Below are 19,220 nucleotides of genomic sequence, written 5' to 3' on the forward strand. Positions count from 1 at the left end.
AGGTGTATATATATATATATACATATATATGTGTGTGTGTGAATAGAAAAATGTGAAGATGATAAAATAAAAGAAAGGTCAACATTTTGAGTAAATGCTCCTTTTCTAGTCAATTTCTTTTATATATATACACAGACAAACACCATGAGTTTATTTACCCCAATGTTAGTCACAACTTTGCACAAAACAAACAATACAGTAAAATATATTTTGGTGAAAGATATCCAAAAAACTGTTTAAAAGACACATATGTATACTTAGATTATACACTGTTGATTCTTCTGTAGGATAAATATTGAGCATGTATCAATTTTGTAACTTAGAAGTTAATTCCAAACACACAACTTAAAAAAATGTTTTAAATGTACATATACCAGCTATGAGTAAAGAAAATTTAAAATTTATTTATAAAGTATATTTGCCCTTTTCCTAAGTTTTTGAAATTATATAAAATTTATGTCCATAAAATATTCCTTCACCAAAAGACAAAATGTATCAGTAATATATAAAGCTTACTTGCTAGCAATTACACTCTATATATACTGAACACTTCTTTTCATATATAAAGATAGTACTAACCAATGGTGACATTCCTGAACCTCTTCAGTCTTGATTGGTAATGTTAGGCTAAGAATACTAAATTTTTTAAACAAGAAATTGCCCTACCCTGCGAACGAGACAAATTGGATTCTGTTGTAGTTCCCGTGCCTGTTATGTCAATCATTTCATCATCACTGCTGTGTGAACGAGGAAAAGTTTTTATTATTTCTGTACTATTTTCACTTGTTGAAGTCTGAAGTGAGCCTTCAGGTCCATTCATTGACTGATAACTTGTTTGCCTAGTGCTAGGCATGTTGACATTATGACCAACTGTTCTTTTGATAAGGGCATCAGTTTCCATAATCTCCATTTCCTCTGGAGGAAATCTAAACAATAATTAAAGGAAATTGTATTATTGAAATAGTTATGTTTTGTATAAAAAAAATAATATTGCAATAACTTCAATATTATATATATATATATATATACACATAACCTTACTTCATTTCTACACATAAACATCTACTATGTTTCTTTGTTTTTATAAGGTTAACTTTGAATCACTTGATATTTTGAGTAATAACTGATCTATCAGAGAACAAATTCAATCATTCCAAACACATCGTAAGAGTAATATGCAAGTATTAATACCAAAACTCAAATAGACAAACATTGTACAGTTACAGTGTTAGTGTATTAATGTGAAAAATGTAGCTCATATGTATTATTAAAAGCATAACTAATCAAAATGTTTTTTATTATAGTAATAAATTTAGATAAGTTAAAATATCCTAAACACTATATAGTTAGCAGCTATTCCTCCCCCTCTCCAGAAGGCCTATTATACCAGGTTTATTTTCTGGTGTTTATTGTAACTTCATGGAACAATTGATACTAAAGCTGGACAATTAGTGGAATGGAATAATTTATTACATTCAACTAATCAATAATTTTCATATGAAACAGATAAAAAAAAACAAACAAACATTTATAAGCTACAAGTTAAGTTTTGATACAGTGGACAAAAAAATGTAACAAAACTTTTACTTATAGTCAAAGTGGTATACTTAATCTAATGAAATTGAGCAAACACAGCCATTATTTATTCAGTATGCTTCTTAGTCTCACAATGTTGAAATCACTCTACACAAGAAATGGGATGGGAAAGTATAAGAGAGAACAAAGAGCAGTTCCATTTGAGATTAACCAGCCTATTTCAATTAGAAGTATGTACATGTAATGATTTCAATAGTCTTCCAAGAAATGAACATGTTAGTGTTAAGGAGAATTTGGAATGTGTGTGTACATGAAATGTTTAAGTGGGTTGCATGCTGCCAGTCTGATGAAGAGTAGTGCCAAATGTGTGAGTTCTTTTGTGAAAGAACAGATCTTAAGTAGCAGCATTAGCAATTACCTTATAATAATGAAACACTTCTTGAATAAGCATTTGTGAATATCCTACATATTGCTACATCTCTGTTCGTTTGTTAATTTCTGGTATAAATTCTTTCAGAGGAACTTCAATGATACAAGTTATTTCTTAAATAAAACTAGTTTATTCTTTCTTGATACAACTTTGTAATACACAGAATTTCCACAGTCACTTTAACTTAACTACTTTTATAAACACACACTATAATTCACAGCAATTCACACACTTTACTTATGGTGCCTACTGTTCGCTTGACTCAATTATCTATCTCTATATCTATCTATCTCTGTAATTCTATCTTTCTCACTGACTTTATTTTCCGGGCTTATATACTAAAAAAGAGGGCGCCTGGAACAAACTAGAGTTGCAAGGAAAATTCATGATCCTTTGAGAAACTCCAGCGCATATGCTCCCAGAGTTGCGTGACTTTTGCTGTCGTAACAATATATATGTACTATGTACAACAAGTTATAATTTATCCATCCAGTCATTACAATAGTAATCAATAAGACTCTTAATCCTAAAAGAATTTTCTTGAAAGGCCAAACCATAACACTTAGGTGTAAGAACTCAAAAGTATGATTAAATAGTGAAAATTGCTACTGGGATGAAAAAAGCTTTTCATAGACTGCATGGTTTTGGAACTCTTTCAACAACATTATAAAAAGACATTGTTTCTGTAAATGATCAAGGTAGGAATGGTTGTTCACATGATGTGTAAAATTCCACAACCACTGGCTAGAATTCCATTTTCTGATAACTTGATTTTCATATATATATATATATATACAAAAGAATAAAATGATATTAGTAGTTTTGAAGATGTATTGTATAATGTGATATCAATAGGATCCCATTCAGATAAATTTTGGCTGATGAGTTACTTCCAGTCTTTTTTTGGAGCCCTACGCATGAAATATAGTATAAAATATTGTTTAAATACCATAATCATGATGATATCCTAAGGCAAGGTACATGAACTTGGAAAACACATTCTTACAATTAGCATTTTTACCAACATTAAGAAAAAGAGTTGAATTGTCACTAACAGTAACAGATGATTGTGAGGGAAAGGAAATGAAAACCCAAAAAATTTGTAATGAGTACATGGGATCTTCAATAAAACTGTTCCTGAACTCGATAGCGTTTCACTGTTAGTGGACTATACAAGAATGAGTAACTTAAATTTAAAGGACTTTTGTATGAATACTTTCTGCTGAGAGATGGATTGGTATTTCATCCTGGGAGATTCTGAGCCCCTAAAACACAATTACATTTCATACAAGGGATTAGGAATCCTGACTTTCTTTCAACACAATACTATTTTTGCACATTCACAGATGTATAAATTGCTGCCAAGCCTAGTGATACAGTAGCAGAATGACAAATGTAAATGCTAGCAAAAAGAGGAGAATATACACACAGTAGACCTAACTGTTAGTATAACAGTAGATATGTCAACTAATTGGCTTGCTTATCAGAGAAAGAGTTATTCTATAAAATATTTTTTTAGGTGGCTACCCTTAAACAATCGAGGATGAAGTGGTTTATTGATTTCCTGCTCTACCTTTCGGGTTTGCTATGGCACAGTATGTCTTTTGTTGGGTGGTCAAGGCTTTTGCCAGACTTATGCATGCTCATGGGTTGCACTTCCACCATTATATGGACAACTGGCTTCTTTTGTCTCTTGCACCGGTCCCTCCACCTGTTCAATGTCGGATTCTAGCTATGTATGTAAGTGGAAGTAAGGTACCTTGTCAGAAGTTATAATTTTCCTACACTGAAAATATATTTCCGACAGGTACTTACTTCCACTTCATTTCCCACCCTTCCTCCCCACTGTCCACTGGTGCTCAGTTTTCTGCCCAAACTCAAAGTGATAGTTAGGTAGAATAGCATAGAAGGAGTCACATGAGTCGTGTGTGTGGGCACGAGATGTGTGTGGTGGAGATTCAGTTAACCCATGTGAACCAAGGGGTATGTGGGAGTGTAAGGCTTGTGGCATGCAAAAAATATTTTGTGAATAGAGAGCAGCATTGAACAAGAATAGCTATGTATGTGAGCAGAAGTAAGTACCTGTCAGAAATATATTTTCAGTGTATGAAAATTATAACTAATCATAATTTTAATTAATTGATTTTTGGAATAATCAAAAGCAGTAATAATTGGAAACACTAATTTTAATTTAGTTGATTATTTTCTTGACATTGATCAATTTGATCTTAATTTAAATTAATTGATGAAACCACTGCTCATAGGTAATCGATTAAATCAACCAGTTCTTTTGTTCATATAGCTATTTTATGTGGGATTAGTCTTTCCCCCTGATATTGCATCTGATCTCGAACTGGCCTCTTTCTTACAACCTTTTGTTTTTTGTTGGTAATTCTCTTAACTTGGTTTTTCATTCAGATTAAGCTTGACAGCAGGAGCTAATTTAGGCTCTGGCATCATGTATTATTTCAAGTCTTCATTCTACTGTTCAATATCTAGTTAGTACTAGTCATTATCCTGCATTACACACTTCTGCTGGTGCAAATTTTTAGGCTTCTCTTTCTAATTCTATTTCTCCTTCGATTCACTCCTTTCATTTTGTAAAACAGAGATACTAGTAGGGTGTGCCATCTCAACCCAGGTAATGACTTTCATCACTTTCAGACAGTACCTCCTTTACATCTTTTGAGTGTCTATTTGGGATTGTGCATTTATCTGTGGAGTCAATGGCCTTTAGACCATTGGGTTGAACAGGTGTATGAGTTTGTGCATAATTTATCAAACACAAATATACAAAGATAAAAACTGAAAAAAAAATTAATACAATCTCTCTTACTTTCCAGGATTCCTATGTTTATATAAATTTGTTCAGTGAGAACACTCCTTTTTTTTATTCCTTGACTATTCCACCCTCTTTGCTACAGCACTGTGAAAGGATGTTGTCTTTTGGAAGTGGACTGAGGTTGCCATCTGGTGGCTAATGATGCCTCAGCAGGTACCTTTCCCACATTCATAAGCACACCCTTCCATATCATTGAAGAAATCACTAGATGTCTCTGCTCCAACCAGGACAATTATCATCCATGTTTTTATTTCTCTTTATTTTATTTATTTATTTATGTTCTGATGTTCTCATTACAATGTCCTCACTTTGTTGAGCTCATCTTTGGGGGCTGCTTGGGTCTTTCTTCAGTTCTCTTTTAGGATTCACTGACAAAGCCAGCTGTGTGACTCCCTAACTATTTTCAGTATGGATGAAGAGAAGCTACTGCCTCTGGTATATGTCCTTTCATAAAATAAAACATACCTGGGCTGCTTCTCTGTGAACCATCCACTGCAGAAATAACACAGTATTTTTCCTACATGTTTATGCCACCACATGTTCCACTGTTGGTTCTACAGGCTCAATACACCAATAGCCCTCTCAAAAACAGCCTCTTTACTTAAATTTAAGGGAATCATGGGAAAAGAGGTACACTGCTAAGAAGGATGTCTTCTTTCTGAGTGTTCTTTAGGTCCAGTGTTTTCTGATTTCAGTTCTGTGACTTATTTTCTGATTCTGGATTCTACTCCAGTTTTGTTTGGCCATGTATTTTCTGCCCTGTAACATGTAATTTAATACTTCTATATTTCTTTTCATATTCAATGATCACCAATAATTTCCAATGTGGGTATTCTGATTTTTTATTTTACAGAAGCAAGCCTGCACGAGTTGAATTTTATATTTTTAGGATTAAAATGAATTTCCAAAGGTACTTATCTCTGAAATATCTCCTCTCAACTCCCCACAACTAAATTTTTATCAAGGCTCCTATTTTCAATAAAATACAAATTATGGCAGGAAAGCACACCTTGTATAACATCCCCTGACACTTGTACAGTAAGTCATGTGAGAGTGTAGAGGATTATGGATAAGTGAAGCATGCTCTGTAATACTTAAAGGATATATAGAAATTTTGAGTCATGTTCGTTTGAAAGCATGAATTCAAACTTAATAATGAAAGACTAAGTATTTCAGAAGTAAGTACCTGTTTGAAATTCATTTTAATACTAAAAAATATTTCAATACAAAGAGAGAAATGGGAGCATGCCCTTTTGTCTGGAAATATTACCAGAATATTGATGTGGAGAGAACTCTCTTAAGAGTTCTAGTTATCTGAAGTGAGAAAGTCATACAGGGATGCACCCCACCCGGTGAGAGATGCACCTAAAAACAGAAGTTAGGCTTCAAAGAATGTAAAAAAATGCCAGTTGTGAAGTTTGAGCTGTCCATCCACTAGGTAAGATCCTCTAGGAGATGGGGAAGGACTCATGAGGACAGTATATCCCTGGATGAGTTCCATTAGTAACATAGGGCTCCCTGGAGGGAATAGGAGGTTCCAGAGAAGCCAGTCCCCAAAAAGAGAACCTAACACATAGATGGAGAAGAAAAGGTGCAGACATAGAGGTCTAGTAGACAAGGAGGAGAAGGTCTGGCACAACTGAGGTGAAAATTTAAAAGTATCCGGAGGTGAATAAGATATTGAGTCAGGGTTAGGAATGAGTTGGAAATTTAGACAAGCCATCCCAAGTGAACACCTTCATGAAAAACAAGTGATATGTGTATTCTACTTGGGAAAGGGAAAGAAGAAGCCTGTCAACCATGTATAAGTGGAACAGTGGTCTCAGACCATGGGAATTAGGAGCAAAAGTCTGCATAATGTGAAAGATAGGGGCTAATGCTATTCAGAATGGAAGGACAAGAAACTGATAGGCACAGTGCCCATGGACAAAACTGTGGTAAAGTCATGAGGCAGGGGATATCAGAACATGAAGAATGCATCCAACCCATTAATCTTAGTCAGTGATAGGTCTGGTTGGAAAGACCAGAGGAGAGAGAAATAGTTCTCTTTCCAGGTCAATGAATGGGTGCTAGTCCATAGTCTTTATGTGGACAACAAAGAGGTAAAAATAATAGCCTGGAGAAGGGTTGAGAACTTGCTCTATGGATTTCTCCTTCAACACGTCCAAACCCACCTTATCCAGACACTGGAGGTGGGCTGGAACTGAGGAGGGGTGAAAGGCTATGGTTGGGATAGAAGAGAGGAGGAGGGGAGTAAAATGGAGGGCTAGACTGGGTCAAGACTTGAATGACCCATTTGTCTGTTGCAAAAGGAACCCACAAATGAGTAAACAGGGATGAAGAGCTTCATAATACGTGAACCAGCTAGATGGTCACTGACTGTTAAGATGATGGGAAAGACGTCAGGTGGAGAAAGGATGGAAAGAGCTGGAAAGCAGAGAAGCTGGAACTGAATGGGGAGGAAGAGGTAGGTAAGGTCGGGGAATGGTGATGAGATTGGGACAAATTCAAAACTACCAGGGAAAGAGAAGATTGATAGCAGGATGCTTCAACTCATGATTCCAAGGAATCAGTGACACTGCCAAAGAGCTCTTGATGGAGGAAAGGGAAAAAATGAAGGTCATGAAGGAAGAAGGTGAGTAAACAGGTATAGGGAAGTAAGGTATCTCTACCGAATAAGTTCCCACAATAGGGAACCAAGTAAAACATGAAAGTGTTGAGTAAGTTGAAGGTGCCATGGAAAAGAATGGAAGGGTCTGAGTATACCCTGTAAACTCTTTAGGGGAACAGTGGAGTGCCCCCATCATGAGATGGAGAGAGGGAAGGTATCAAAGGAGAGTAAGAAGGAAAGCATGAAGTCAGGAAATTTGGGCACTGGAGAATGACACATGTTACAAAAAGTCCATACTCCAGACTGCAAATTTGACTTCAAGGACTGGATGTTGTAAGTACAGTTGTAAGTAATTAAGTAGGTGATAAAAACTTGGCATAATACTGACTTAATGGAACTGCCACCTTTGCATGAATTAACACGGACTGCTTCATTAGATTATAGTTCTCCACCAATAGGAGAGTGACATGTCCTCCATACACAATAAATCCATGAGCACTAGCAGTAGCATTAAAAAAAAAAGCATTCTTGACATGGCCAAATAAAACACAAAACATTAGAAGGAAAGTTGGGTGGTTCTTCAGAGAGGTATCTCTGAATACATTTTGAGATAAGGAAAAATAGTACTAATCTCTCTGAAGAGCAAAGAGTTAGAATCCCACATTGATAATATCACTATTATGGAGCAACCAATGTATATAAAAAAATTAAAATGATGATCTCATGTTTGAAATTATAGCATCGGAAATTGAAAAACCATGGATTGTGTTAACCATTAATGAAGCAAAAGGTGGCAATGAATTTACTACTCTACCATGTCAATATAATTTCATGAATAAATGTTTCTTCACATTTTACTTAATTTTTTTCATAATTATTTTTTGACAATAAAATATAGTCATAAATGAATTTCTGCAATTAGATTTACTTAAACATTTTCAGCTACCTCATTAATGTAATTGAAAAGGAAAAAGAGAAAATATAACAGCAACATTTCAGTCTCAAAACTGAATAAGAAATCATCTGATCTTGAGTAATCCTGCATCAAAATGCATGCAGAATAAGGAAATCAGACTTAAACCAGAGATTAAATAACTCTTGAATAGGAACACATTATACTTAAAATTTTGATATGACAAACATGTTTTTATATTATAATGTAGCTGGTTGCAAGGTGTGAAACTTAAAAAGAGAAATTATAAAATTTTTTTCCTCGCAAACGAAAATGTAAGAATCAGTTTTCACAATCATTATCAAGAAAATTATTCATGGATGTTTAAACTGTAATTTTAAAGTAAGAAGCACTGGTCTACATTAATATAGTAATGGTAAAAATAGTGCTCGATCTAGGCTTTGGAACTTTAGTTACAAACACATGTATAATAATAAATATCATAACTTAATATCACAAACCTTTGTCTCTTACTTAAGTTACAACTAAATTACAATTTACACTGGGAATTGAAAATCCCTAAAGTATGATTTTTGCTACAACTTAATATAAGTTAGCAGCAAGCTAAACATACCTGTTATTCTTAACTTATTCCTAGGCCTAATGTTATTGTTACTGTCACTGTCAGCTTACATTGTTACAGAAGTACAATTATTGACATTCAAACTGCAATATTACTTAACCTGGGTAGTAGTACTAAAAATCTTATAAAATTATGGTTCCTTTTGGCCCACAGTGCAAATGTTACAAGAACTTACCATTTTATAGCTTTAAAAACAGGTTTAGGTATACTTTAAATTAAATAGTTACTTGGCATAGCGTTTACATTCACGTAAAATATATACGAAATCCAAAAATCGATCACCAAAATTACATGTAACGAAGAAGGAGACAACGAACATACTACTCTTCTACGTATAACGCCCCCTAATGAAAAATGTTGCTTCGCATTTTACTTTGTGAATATTGTGCAATTATGCATTCGAAATGGTTGGTGCATATATTTCACCTCAGTCTTCAACTTAAGGGTATATATCTATACATAAATGATAATAGTGTTTAGAGAATTGTTTGTTTACTTGTTTATTTAGAATTTTACGCGCAAAGCGTTATCTACACATAGCTGCCCCTAATTTTGGACTGTTAGACAAGGGGGAAAGGCAGCTTGTCAATAGCACCATCTCTAAATTTTATGGTGCTACTGTTTGAACAAATATGGGATTTTACTTTCACTCTCATCGCGCACTCACAAAGTGCGAAGTGTGTTTTTGTGGCAACGGAACGCGAACCAGGATGTGGAAAACAAACAAAGATATTTCAGTTATGACACAATATTCACTTGATTCTCATTAATCATATATTCAGTGTGAGCAAATCAGTTTTACGCCAAATACCTTGCAGGGATTACTAGAGGAATATACATTATCAGTTACTTCCCTTTTACTGTGAATTATTATTTGGACATCATAGTAGTGTTTCCATCTTATTTACGTTATCTCCATCATAAATGAGTATGGACTACTGTTTCTAGATGTCATAGTTCATAGTTCTTATTGTGGCAAAAATGGAAATGGTGTGCGCATATTTGACCCCACTAAGCCGACTTGCCTAGCGACGGATTGGTCTAAAAATGGAATAGGGTTCTGGTTATTCCAAAAAACACTGTGACTGTGCTCAAATTGAACCGTTTTGTTGTGCTGATGGGTGGAAAATAACTTTAGTTGGAAGCAGATTCACTAGTGCTACAGAATCGCGATATGCACCAGTCGAGGGTGAAGCATTAGCCGTAGCTGATGCTCTTGAGAAGGCTCGATATTTTGTACTTGGATGTGAAAACCTAGTGATAGCAGTGGATTATAAACCGCTGTTGAAACTATTTGGGGATAGGTCTCTAGAAGACATCCCTAATGCTCGACTCCGCAACCTTGAAGAAAAGACGCTTCGATACAAGTTCAAGATGCTACATGTGCCAGGTGCTAAGAACCGAGCACTAGATGCCGTTTCGCGTAACCCGATTGGAGATGCAGAACCAACGGTACTCATTGATGACATCTCATCAGTATCCCTGAACAATGAATCTTACCTGTACTTATCAGTTGCTTATTCAATTGAAAACTTGAAATGTGTAACATGGGACAAAGTGCGCACAGCTACCTCGAGCGACGAATCTATGCACCAACTAGTGGAGATTATAGAAACGGGTGTTCCCGCCGCTCGTACTGACTTCCCGTCTTCCCTACAAGATTTCTTCCCGTTTAGAGACCATTTGTCCACAGGTGACGGTGTCGCTATCTACAAAGACCGACTGGTAATCCCACCTTCCCTACGACAGGATATACTTACCTCCCTTCATTCCGCTCACCAAGGGGTAACATCAGTGACATCTAGGGCTGAACAGTCTGTCTTCTGGCCAGGAATAACTGCTGACATCACGAGTATAAGGAATAATTGCTCACATTGTAATCGTATGGCACCTTCTCAGCCCAATCCTCCTCTAACACCACTTGTATACGCTCAATACCCGTTTCAATGTCTATCTGCTGACTTCTTTCATTACAAGGATGTAAATTACTTTGTGATAGTGGACAGGTATTCAAACTGGCCCATCGTAGAAAGATCTACCAATGGTTCAACGGGTCTAATAGACAGTTTGCGAAAAACATTCGTTACTTTTGGAATTCCAGATGAACTGGCCTCAGATGGGGGCCCAGAGTTCACTTCGACTGCGACACGAGATTTCTTGAAAACTTGGGGTGTACACCACAGACTCTCTTCCGTGGCATTCCACACAGTAACTGTAGAGCAGAGGTTGGTGTCAAAACGATAAAGCGCATGATCACTGACAACACCGGCCCGAAAGGCGAACTTAACACTGATGCTTTCCAGCGCGCCATTTTGCAGTATCGAAACACCACTGATCGGGATACAAAACTTTCACCTGCTATGTGTGTATTCGGACGTGCTGTGAAAGACTTCATTCCCATCCTTCCGGGTCGATACCTACCCCACGACACATGGCAAGACACTCTAGCTCTACGTGAGGCTGCCCTCAGAAATAGACATATAAAAATAGGGGAACGCCTTAGTGAACATACCCGACGTCTACCACCACTCAAAGTTGCTGACTTCGTCAGAATACAAAACCAGACTGGTCGTCACCCTCTAAAGTGGGATAAAACAGGTCAGGTCATTGAAGTCCATCAATTTGACCAATATGCCGTACGAACTGATGGTTCTGGACGAATAACACTACGCAACAGGAAATTCCTCCGTCGTTACACACCTGTGTACCAACCCCCAACACGACAAACCATTGCGACTGATTTACAGAGTCTATCAAAAACTCCTATGCCTCAGTCGACTCTCATACAGACACCATCGAAACCTGGAATCACTTACGGTAATTTAGACACCGACATGAGTACCACTAGAAGGGACACTTCACCAATTCACCGTGGCGAACTTACTAGTAACACGCCTGTTGATTCCCCGGACACTATGTGTAATAACCCAGATCCTATACCGGTCCCTTCTACTCCAGATACCATACCCGCATTACCGACACCTCAGCCTGGATCAACACTTCAAGAACAACCCATCCAACCAACCGCACTACCACGTACATTCACCACACCTACGACTCCGCGACGTTCCAAACGACCAAGTGTGAAACCAGGATGGTTACAGGATTATGTGCAGTTGATAATGGGACAGAATAATCCCCCGGCTGGAGGTCAGTCTAACCTGTGAAGGCCGATCTACCATAAGTGTTCATTAAACTTTGTTGGGTTAATCTTGACATAAATCACAATAAGTGATAACTTAGGTGCTTAATTTTTACCTAATTACAGTCGCAATGTTGATTTCATTTATATGTTGACTAATTAGTAAGTTGCAAGTAGCAATTAACCTTATTCTATGTTTTGATTACTGGTTACTAGTGAAAAGAACATCATAGTCAATTACAGACTAACTGCATTCCGAAGGACTTGTATTCTACCAGCCATTGTTCACAGGGATTCACCAATGACTCAGGAGGGGATAGAGGAATATACATTATCAGTTACTTCCCTTTTACTGTGAATTATTATTTGGACATCATAGTAGTGTTTCCATCTTATTTACGTTATCTCCATCATAAATGAGTATGGACTACTGTTTCTAGATGTCATAGTTCATGAATAAAAGATATCAAGAAACAGTAGTCCATACTCATTTAATTACATTGTACTAAAAAGTATGGTATGATGCATATTATTCTTATTTAGTATATTTCAAATAGGTCCGGCATGGCCAGGTGGTTAGAGAGTTTGACTCGCAATCTGAGGATCGCGGATTTGAATCATCAAACGTGCTCTCCCTTTCACGGTAAAAGAGTAGACCAAGAGTTGGCTTTCACTGCTAAATTAGGAATGGCTAACGCAGATATCCCGCGAAATTCAAAACAAACTAACAAGTATATTTCAGAATTTATATATTATATCAACAGAAAAGTGAAAGAAAGGCAAAATATGCAAATATGAACAATAAAACTGAAGTGATGTAATTACAGCTACGCAAAAGTAGAAAAAAGAATATTTATAAGAAAAAAATGTTGCATTTATGAAAATTACATACGAAGAGCAGATTAAAATCACTTACCTTTAAGGAATTTAATGAGATCAATTATCTTAATCAGTTGGGCTTATAAAAATTTTCATGTCGCGATGATCGAGGTCTTTTAAAATTATCTTCAACAAAAAAGGAGCAGGTTGTGAAAGCCCTGTAATTAGAAATTATTTACAGATTCTAAAGAAAATCTCTCAAATCAAATGACATTTCGTTTGGCCGTAATAAGTCGTCATATGTGTGGTATTAAAGTGAATTCATAAATTTAACATGATAATAAATTTAAACTACATGAACTTGGCTAAGGACTGAGTAATGAGACCAGGAAAATACTCAAACAACAGTCAAAGTTATATTTTAAGTTTTATATTTTACTGTTTTCTCATTTTCAAATGTTGCTACATTTAGTCAGTTTAACATGCGACAATGTTTTGTGATTTACTTTTAATTGTGATCTACTTATACCTTAAAATTGTTATTGATTGCTATTGTTATACAGCAGAAGTCGCGTGACGCTGGGAGCATGCGTGCTGGAGTTTCTAGAATTATCGGAGAACCCCGCGAATGTCCGAGTGTTTGCTAGACGACCTCTTTTTTAGTATATAAGCCTGGCAAAGAAAGCCACTGAGATAGATAGATAACTGAGTCAAGCGAACAGTAGGCACCGTAAGTAAAGTGTGTGAATCGCTGTGATTTATAGCGTGTGTTATAAAGGCTGTTAAGTTTAGAGTGACCGTGGAAATTCTGTGTATTACAAAGTTGTATCGAGAAAGAATAAACTAGTTTTATTTAAGAAAGGGCTTGTATCGCTGAAGTTCCTCGGAAAGAATTTATACCAGAAATTAACAAATGAGCAGAGACGTAACACTATATAACCAGATATACAATGATACTTCTTGCAAGTCTATAACCTGGAATGGTTTGGTAGTTTTGGCGTTCGACTAAAAATTTGTAGCTCGTAGGTTCGAATCTCATCACCGAACATTATCCCCTCTCAGACTTAGGGGCTTGATGGCAAATCTCACTATTTGATTAGAGTAACCCGGGAATTGGCGGTGAGATGTGTTGACTAACTGCCTTTCCTCTAATCTATCATTTCAAAAGTAGGAACAGCTAGCATAAATAGCCAATCGAATAGCTTTATGCGAAAATTTAACAAACAAACAATATAAATCTGTTTTAATTAACTATGAACTGATTAAATTGCATAAAATATCGGAATAGTAAACTATGGCATTGCCCTTATTTGCATTTAGAATTTTGATGTTGTTGTTGTTTTGTTTCAGATTATTAATACATTAAACATTTCTTTCTTTTTTTTTTGAGAAATTATGTGAGTGGCTTTGTTTGAGAATTCTTTAAAAAAAGTTGTTTGAAATACTATTTTAGGATATTTCAGGGAAATGGATTTTTTCAGTTTTACCTTGTAAAGGTGATTTATTGACTATCGATAGTATTGGTATTAGTAATGTATTCTTTATAGTGGTTGTTTTCTGTACTTTTGGTTGTATTCTCGGTTTGTGTGGAATAGATCATCAGTCTTCTTCCCAGGTCTTCAAGACATGTTTTAATTTCAATACATGGACTAATTTGGGGAGTGACAGCAAAGTTTAGTCCTTTATTCAGAAGATGTATTTTTTCGGCGTTTAATTGTCGGTCGGATCTGTTGATTATAAAGACGGTTGGGAGTTTGTCATGTTAATATCCTTTCTGTTGTTTGCATCTTAGTTGGTCAAGTTTTTTGTCATGGCGGTTTTTTTCTTTTTCTTCCTTGTTGATGAGTTGGTTGATGTTACGCTGTGTGAGTCCATACATTTTTGGTTTAATGCAGCAGGCTAGCTCATGATCTAGATTAATTTTGGTTTTTGCAGGTCATTCAGATTTTTGTATTTAGTGTTTAATTTAGCCTTTAGTAGTTTTTCTGTAATTGATGGATAATACTTGTAAACTTATTAAGATTTTGGGTTAATTTTACTTTAACAAAATTAGGGGTTAACAGTTCGCTACGGCACTATCTGATAAAGAAAATGTCATTTCTTCTATTGATAATTTTGTGATTTACGTTCCTTAGTTTTGAAAGGATCGCTCGGTCTTGTAGTAATATTGAAAATTACACAGATACACAGTACACAAAGAAACACTATGGGCTGACACATGTCGAATAATCGCTGTGGTGAAGTAATTCATGATGACGGCTTATATGGATATTAAAAACTTAGAACTTTGATTTTCATCGATGTTGCAAAGGTCCCTTACAGCCATCACCCTGTTGTCACGAGCTCGGAACAGGGAATAAGGGCCATGTACGCCTGACACTGACTCTATGTAGGGTATGAGCCCACATAACTGAGGATCATCAGGGTAGTGTGCCGCCCAAAAGAGAGAGAGAGAAGAATGTTATTGATGAACAGGATCGACCAATATGAGCTGTTTCACCAGTAGAGAAGAGGGCAAGCATTGTTAAGGAGTACCAAAAAGGATCAGTGAAGTGACGAGGAACCACTCTTTTAAGAGAGGCAGCCCGTCGCCACGCCAGGAATCAGAGATGTGGTACTGTTGGCTGGTGAAAGCCACCAACATGAGCTGACCTGCCAGCAAGTCCTCATGGGCAAACACGATCTGTGGGGGCAACAGAACCCATCCCCAAGAGGGGGAGCTTTTGAAGTAATCAGGGGTCAAAGGTAAACCTATCTTACACATACACTTTACTCTATATGACTTCTCCATGTGCAGTGATGGATTAATATTCACTATCAATGTGAAAGGTGAATGGGATAACTTTCTGGTGGAATAGATTCATTGAGGCTACTTATAATCACATTTTCTGTAATGCCAACTAAAATGAGTGCATCGACTTGTGTTTCTATCGTCTGTGGTTGACATTGAAGATGCATTCACTGTGGACAACTGCATCTAGTCGAAGTTGGTTTCAGTAAGTAATGATATAAAAGGTAGTACTTGAAGAATGTCATTCTGGTGACAAGAAATTTTGCTCCATAGTCTAGTTCAGCTAAATTCTGCCATTAATTTGTTATTTCGGGAGTTTCATCACTCACAAGAGGTGGCATATTACTGAACCGGCGTATAGTTTACAAGAGTATCCCACGTCAAGTACTGAGGTAATACCGTAATAGCACATCACCCTGGGTGATCTGTCAAGAGCTACTAGTATTGTATGTGGAAGTTAAAAACTTGTGTCTATGTAAACACATATATATATATGATTTTATGTATGCGGGGTGTGGCATACATATACGACATTTTTATTTTACGATCAGAGCAAGCTGTGTATTAATGTGTGAAACTAAAAACAAAACTGACAATCAGTATAGTTAATTAAATATGCTTTTCTATATTCCTAGTTATAAAAATTAGAATGCATTTTTTCATCAGTTTGATATCCTCGCTTTTTACGATATTTTCGGCCGTAACCAAAATAATAAAACTCACGAGGGTTGGCTGGGTTCGGAGATTAATCGTAAATAATACACATATTAAGCTAACGATGCAAAACAATCTCAATTATAAAAGTATAATAATAAAAAACAAAGTAATAACGTTCAATATATTAAATAGTTTAACAAATACTCTTAATGAAAGTAACATTAATTAAATAATACAGCAAGTACACTTTACTTAAGGGAAACAGAAACACCAGCTGTTTTTGAACTACTGTCGTAGAATTAATGGTCTTTGAAAAACATAACATTAGTATAACACGCCTGAATTTCCTCCAGTTCTCCCAAAACGTCTTTTAACCAATGAAAACTCATTACGCCACTCCGCAATGTAACTTCAGAGGAATTTGTTTGTAGTTAAGCACAAAGCTGCACAATGTGCTATCTGTGCTCTGCCCACCATGGGTATCGAAACCCGGTTTCTAGCGTTGTAAGTTCGCAGACATACAGCTGTGCCACTGGGGGCTGGGCTGGCTTTCAGGGGATAATGGCATCTGGGACCAACTTGCAACACATGTTAATATTTAAGTTGCGTCGAGTTATTAGCCTGTTAACTATATAAAGTTTTATGTATGCCACTGTTTATATCAGTTTTAACGTGTTTATACATCTTATTACACAAAAGCTTTAATGTTTTCAAATTAAACTCTAGTTGTAAAATAAAAGTAGTTAGCCGCTTTAGCCGAGGGAGTGATGACATATCAGAGATTGCACTAGCGCTCTCTACGTATGAATGGCACGGACGACCGTATTACAGCAATACAAAAGTCATCTGGATTTTCTTCTCTACAGGTCATTAGAAGCTAGTTATGAAGAGCTCCTTGGCATAGTCGCTCTATCTCCGGTGTATGCGCCGCTTTTCAGCTATCCAGAGCATCCAAAAGTCGAAAACCGGCGAATAGCCAAAACCGAGGTTTCTTATTTTCGTTCATCATTATCTTTCTTCAACGGGCCTAGCGTTTACCTAGTTGAAGCAGTAACTATAATTTTTCATCATTTGATAGAGCAAAACAGTCTTTATAATCGTTGACTACCTATTTTATTACTATTTTATGCAAAATTTATAAAGCTTTAGAATATACTTATGACCTAGTAACCCACGTACGTCATCTTATAAAAAGTAAACAAACAAGTACACAGAAAGAAATTTATCGCTAGCTAAAAAAGCTATGTGGGGCTGGCTACTGAACTTGAAAAAAAGAACCAAACAAGAGAGGGATAGAAGTGGACATATCACTTGATCGGCTAATGATCACATAGCAGACTAAGCTGTCTTCACTTTACTTGGAGAATAAAATCCTACATTACTGGCTTCCTCACTGGTACAACAAATAAAACCAGAATTTCCCATCATAAAATGTTACTCTATTGTAAAATATTCATAAAAGTAGTATTCTAAAGTAAACTAAAGAAAAGATATAATGGTGAAAGCTGAGATTCTATTCAAACACCAAGCTTTCGATAGACAAACTGGGGAAGCGTTTTTATTTATCTTTTATATTATCAAGAATGTTTTCCCTTATATTTGTTTACTATGTAGGTAATCTAAATACTCAGTAAGTTCTTTTTTTTCTCATGATATGTTCATTGTTGTTAATAGTAAATATCTTTATGTTTGTTATGACTTTATTGACTATGTCTTTAACTTTATTTACCCAGTTTCTAAGTAGGATTACTTTTTAGCTCTCTCTTTTTTTACCCCTATTTCTGTAAAACGTTACCGAGTGATGTATTAATTACTTGTCTGGTGCGTTTCCAGTTAATATTTTGGACATTTCCAGAATTTAAGACCTTTACTCATTAGTAGTCGTAAATCGTTACCTCGTATTTTTAAGCAGTTCTTACGCTAAAGAAAAATTTAAATTTTACAATCGAATTTTTCATAATGAACTTTAAGAGCAATTGCGGGCGAAATAAAAAAAGGAAGACAATTTCACCTTACGTAAATAAAAAAATAAAATATGCACATAATTTGCTTGTAGAACACGATTTTTACTACATGTGAACGACGCAGGAATCCTTGGACTTAACTCTATATTACATCCAGATCAAATTCCTACGTTCTTATTCAAAAGTTGCCATCCAATTATGTTCTTAATGATCGATTCATTTTGTGTTGGACAAACTTAGTGCAAGATTAATTCTCTAGGGCATATTTTTGAAGACTTTTGCATAAAGTCCATGTAATTCATACAATGTGAAAATTTAAATAGTTTATGTGCTAAACTAGTGGAAAGGAGGGACTTCTGGATGAAAATGATAGTTACAATTTATCCCTATGAACTTAACGACTGATTTAAAAATTAACAACATTGAACAAACGGACCTCAACATCACGACTAAAAATTACATTATCAAAATACATCAGAAAAGATAGCAGTTCTTCTAGTGGAAAATTTTACTTCTTTAGAATCTAGCGGATCTTTTCCATCAATCATCTCCAACTTCTCCATATATCTCGATGTTTCGAAGGGTCGTAGTTTGTTTCTATATAAAGCATTCTTATCTTTACTGATAACACCACTTTTTAAGCCATAACAAGCATATAACGGTTACAAATCATTAACATTAGCTAGGCTGATAGGTTTTTTTTTGCTTATCTTGGCTTATATGACGCCACTTCTGGTTTTCACGGTCGGCTTGAAATCGGTCTATGCTAATTCTCTAAAATAACTATGATTTCACTTTTTACTGCTTCAAAAGTATTTTAATATTAGTATTGTTGATATTGTTGCGTCATCGAGATCATGTGATTCTCACGCCCTCTAGTTTCTAGAACTATC

At 35.8% G+C, this 19,220-nt stretch overlaps 2 protein-coding genes across 9 annotated transcripts in view; one reads left to right on the forward strand and one right to left on the reverse strand.

Annotated features, from left to right (window-relative positions):
* Nucleotides 1-9,279, reverse strand: part of LOC106459727 (H(+)/Cl(-) exchange transporter 3-like) — a 91,813-nt gene extending 82,534 nt beyond the window's left edge. For 6 of the 8 annotated variants that reach the window (XR_002610617.1, XM_022386258.1, XM_022386257.1 and 3 more), the window contains exons 1-2: nt 9,130-9,279; nt 667-926 (exon numbers count right to left, since the gene is read on the reverse strand). Coding sequence is in view for 5 of the 8 variants with exons in the window: in XM_022386258.1 (XP_022241966.1) it covers nt 667-910 (244 nt within the window). In the remaining 3 variants the exon portion in view is untranslated. The other 2 variants (XM_022386260.1, XM_022386259.1) reach the window with 2 other exon arrangements.
* Nucleotides 7,422-11,198, forward strand: LOC106459726 (uncharacterized protein K02A2.6-like). Its single transcript, XM_013919380.1, has 2 exons — nt 7,422-7,443; nt 10,093-11,198. The coding sequence occupies exons 1-2, from the start codon at nt 7,422-7,424 to the stop codon at nt 11,196-11,198; spliced, it is 1,128 nt and encodes a 375-aa protein (XP_013774834.1).
* Nucleotides 11,199-19,220: the final 8,022 nt, after the last annotated feature.

This window comes from Limulus polyphemus, unplaced genomic scaffold (genome assembly GCF_000517525.1).
Source record: "Limulus polyphemus unplaced genomic scaffold, Limulus_polyphemus-2.1.2 Scaffold653, whole genome shotgun sequence".
NCBI classification, from domain to species: domain Eukaryota; kingdom Metazoa; phylum Arthropoda; class Merostomata; order Xiphosura; family Limulidae; genus Limulus; species Limulus polyphemus.

Excerpts from the sequence above, each read along its gene's own strand:
- LOC106459726 (XM_013919380.1), top strand. The coding sequence starts at position 7,422 with ATGAAGGTCATGAAGGAAGAAG. Across the intron at positions 7,444-10,092 it reads GAAGGTCATGAAGGAAGAAG|TTGGAAGCAGATTCACTAGT; the intron begins GTGAGTAAACAG and ends AAATAACTTTAG.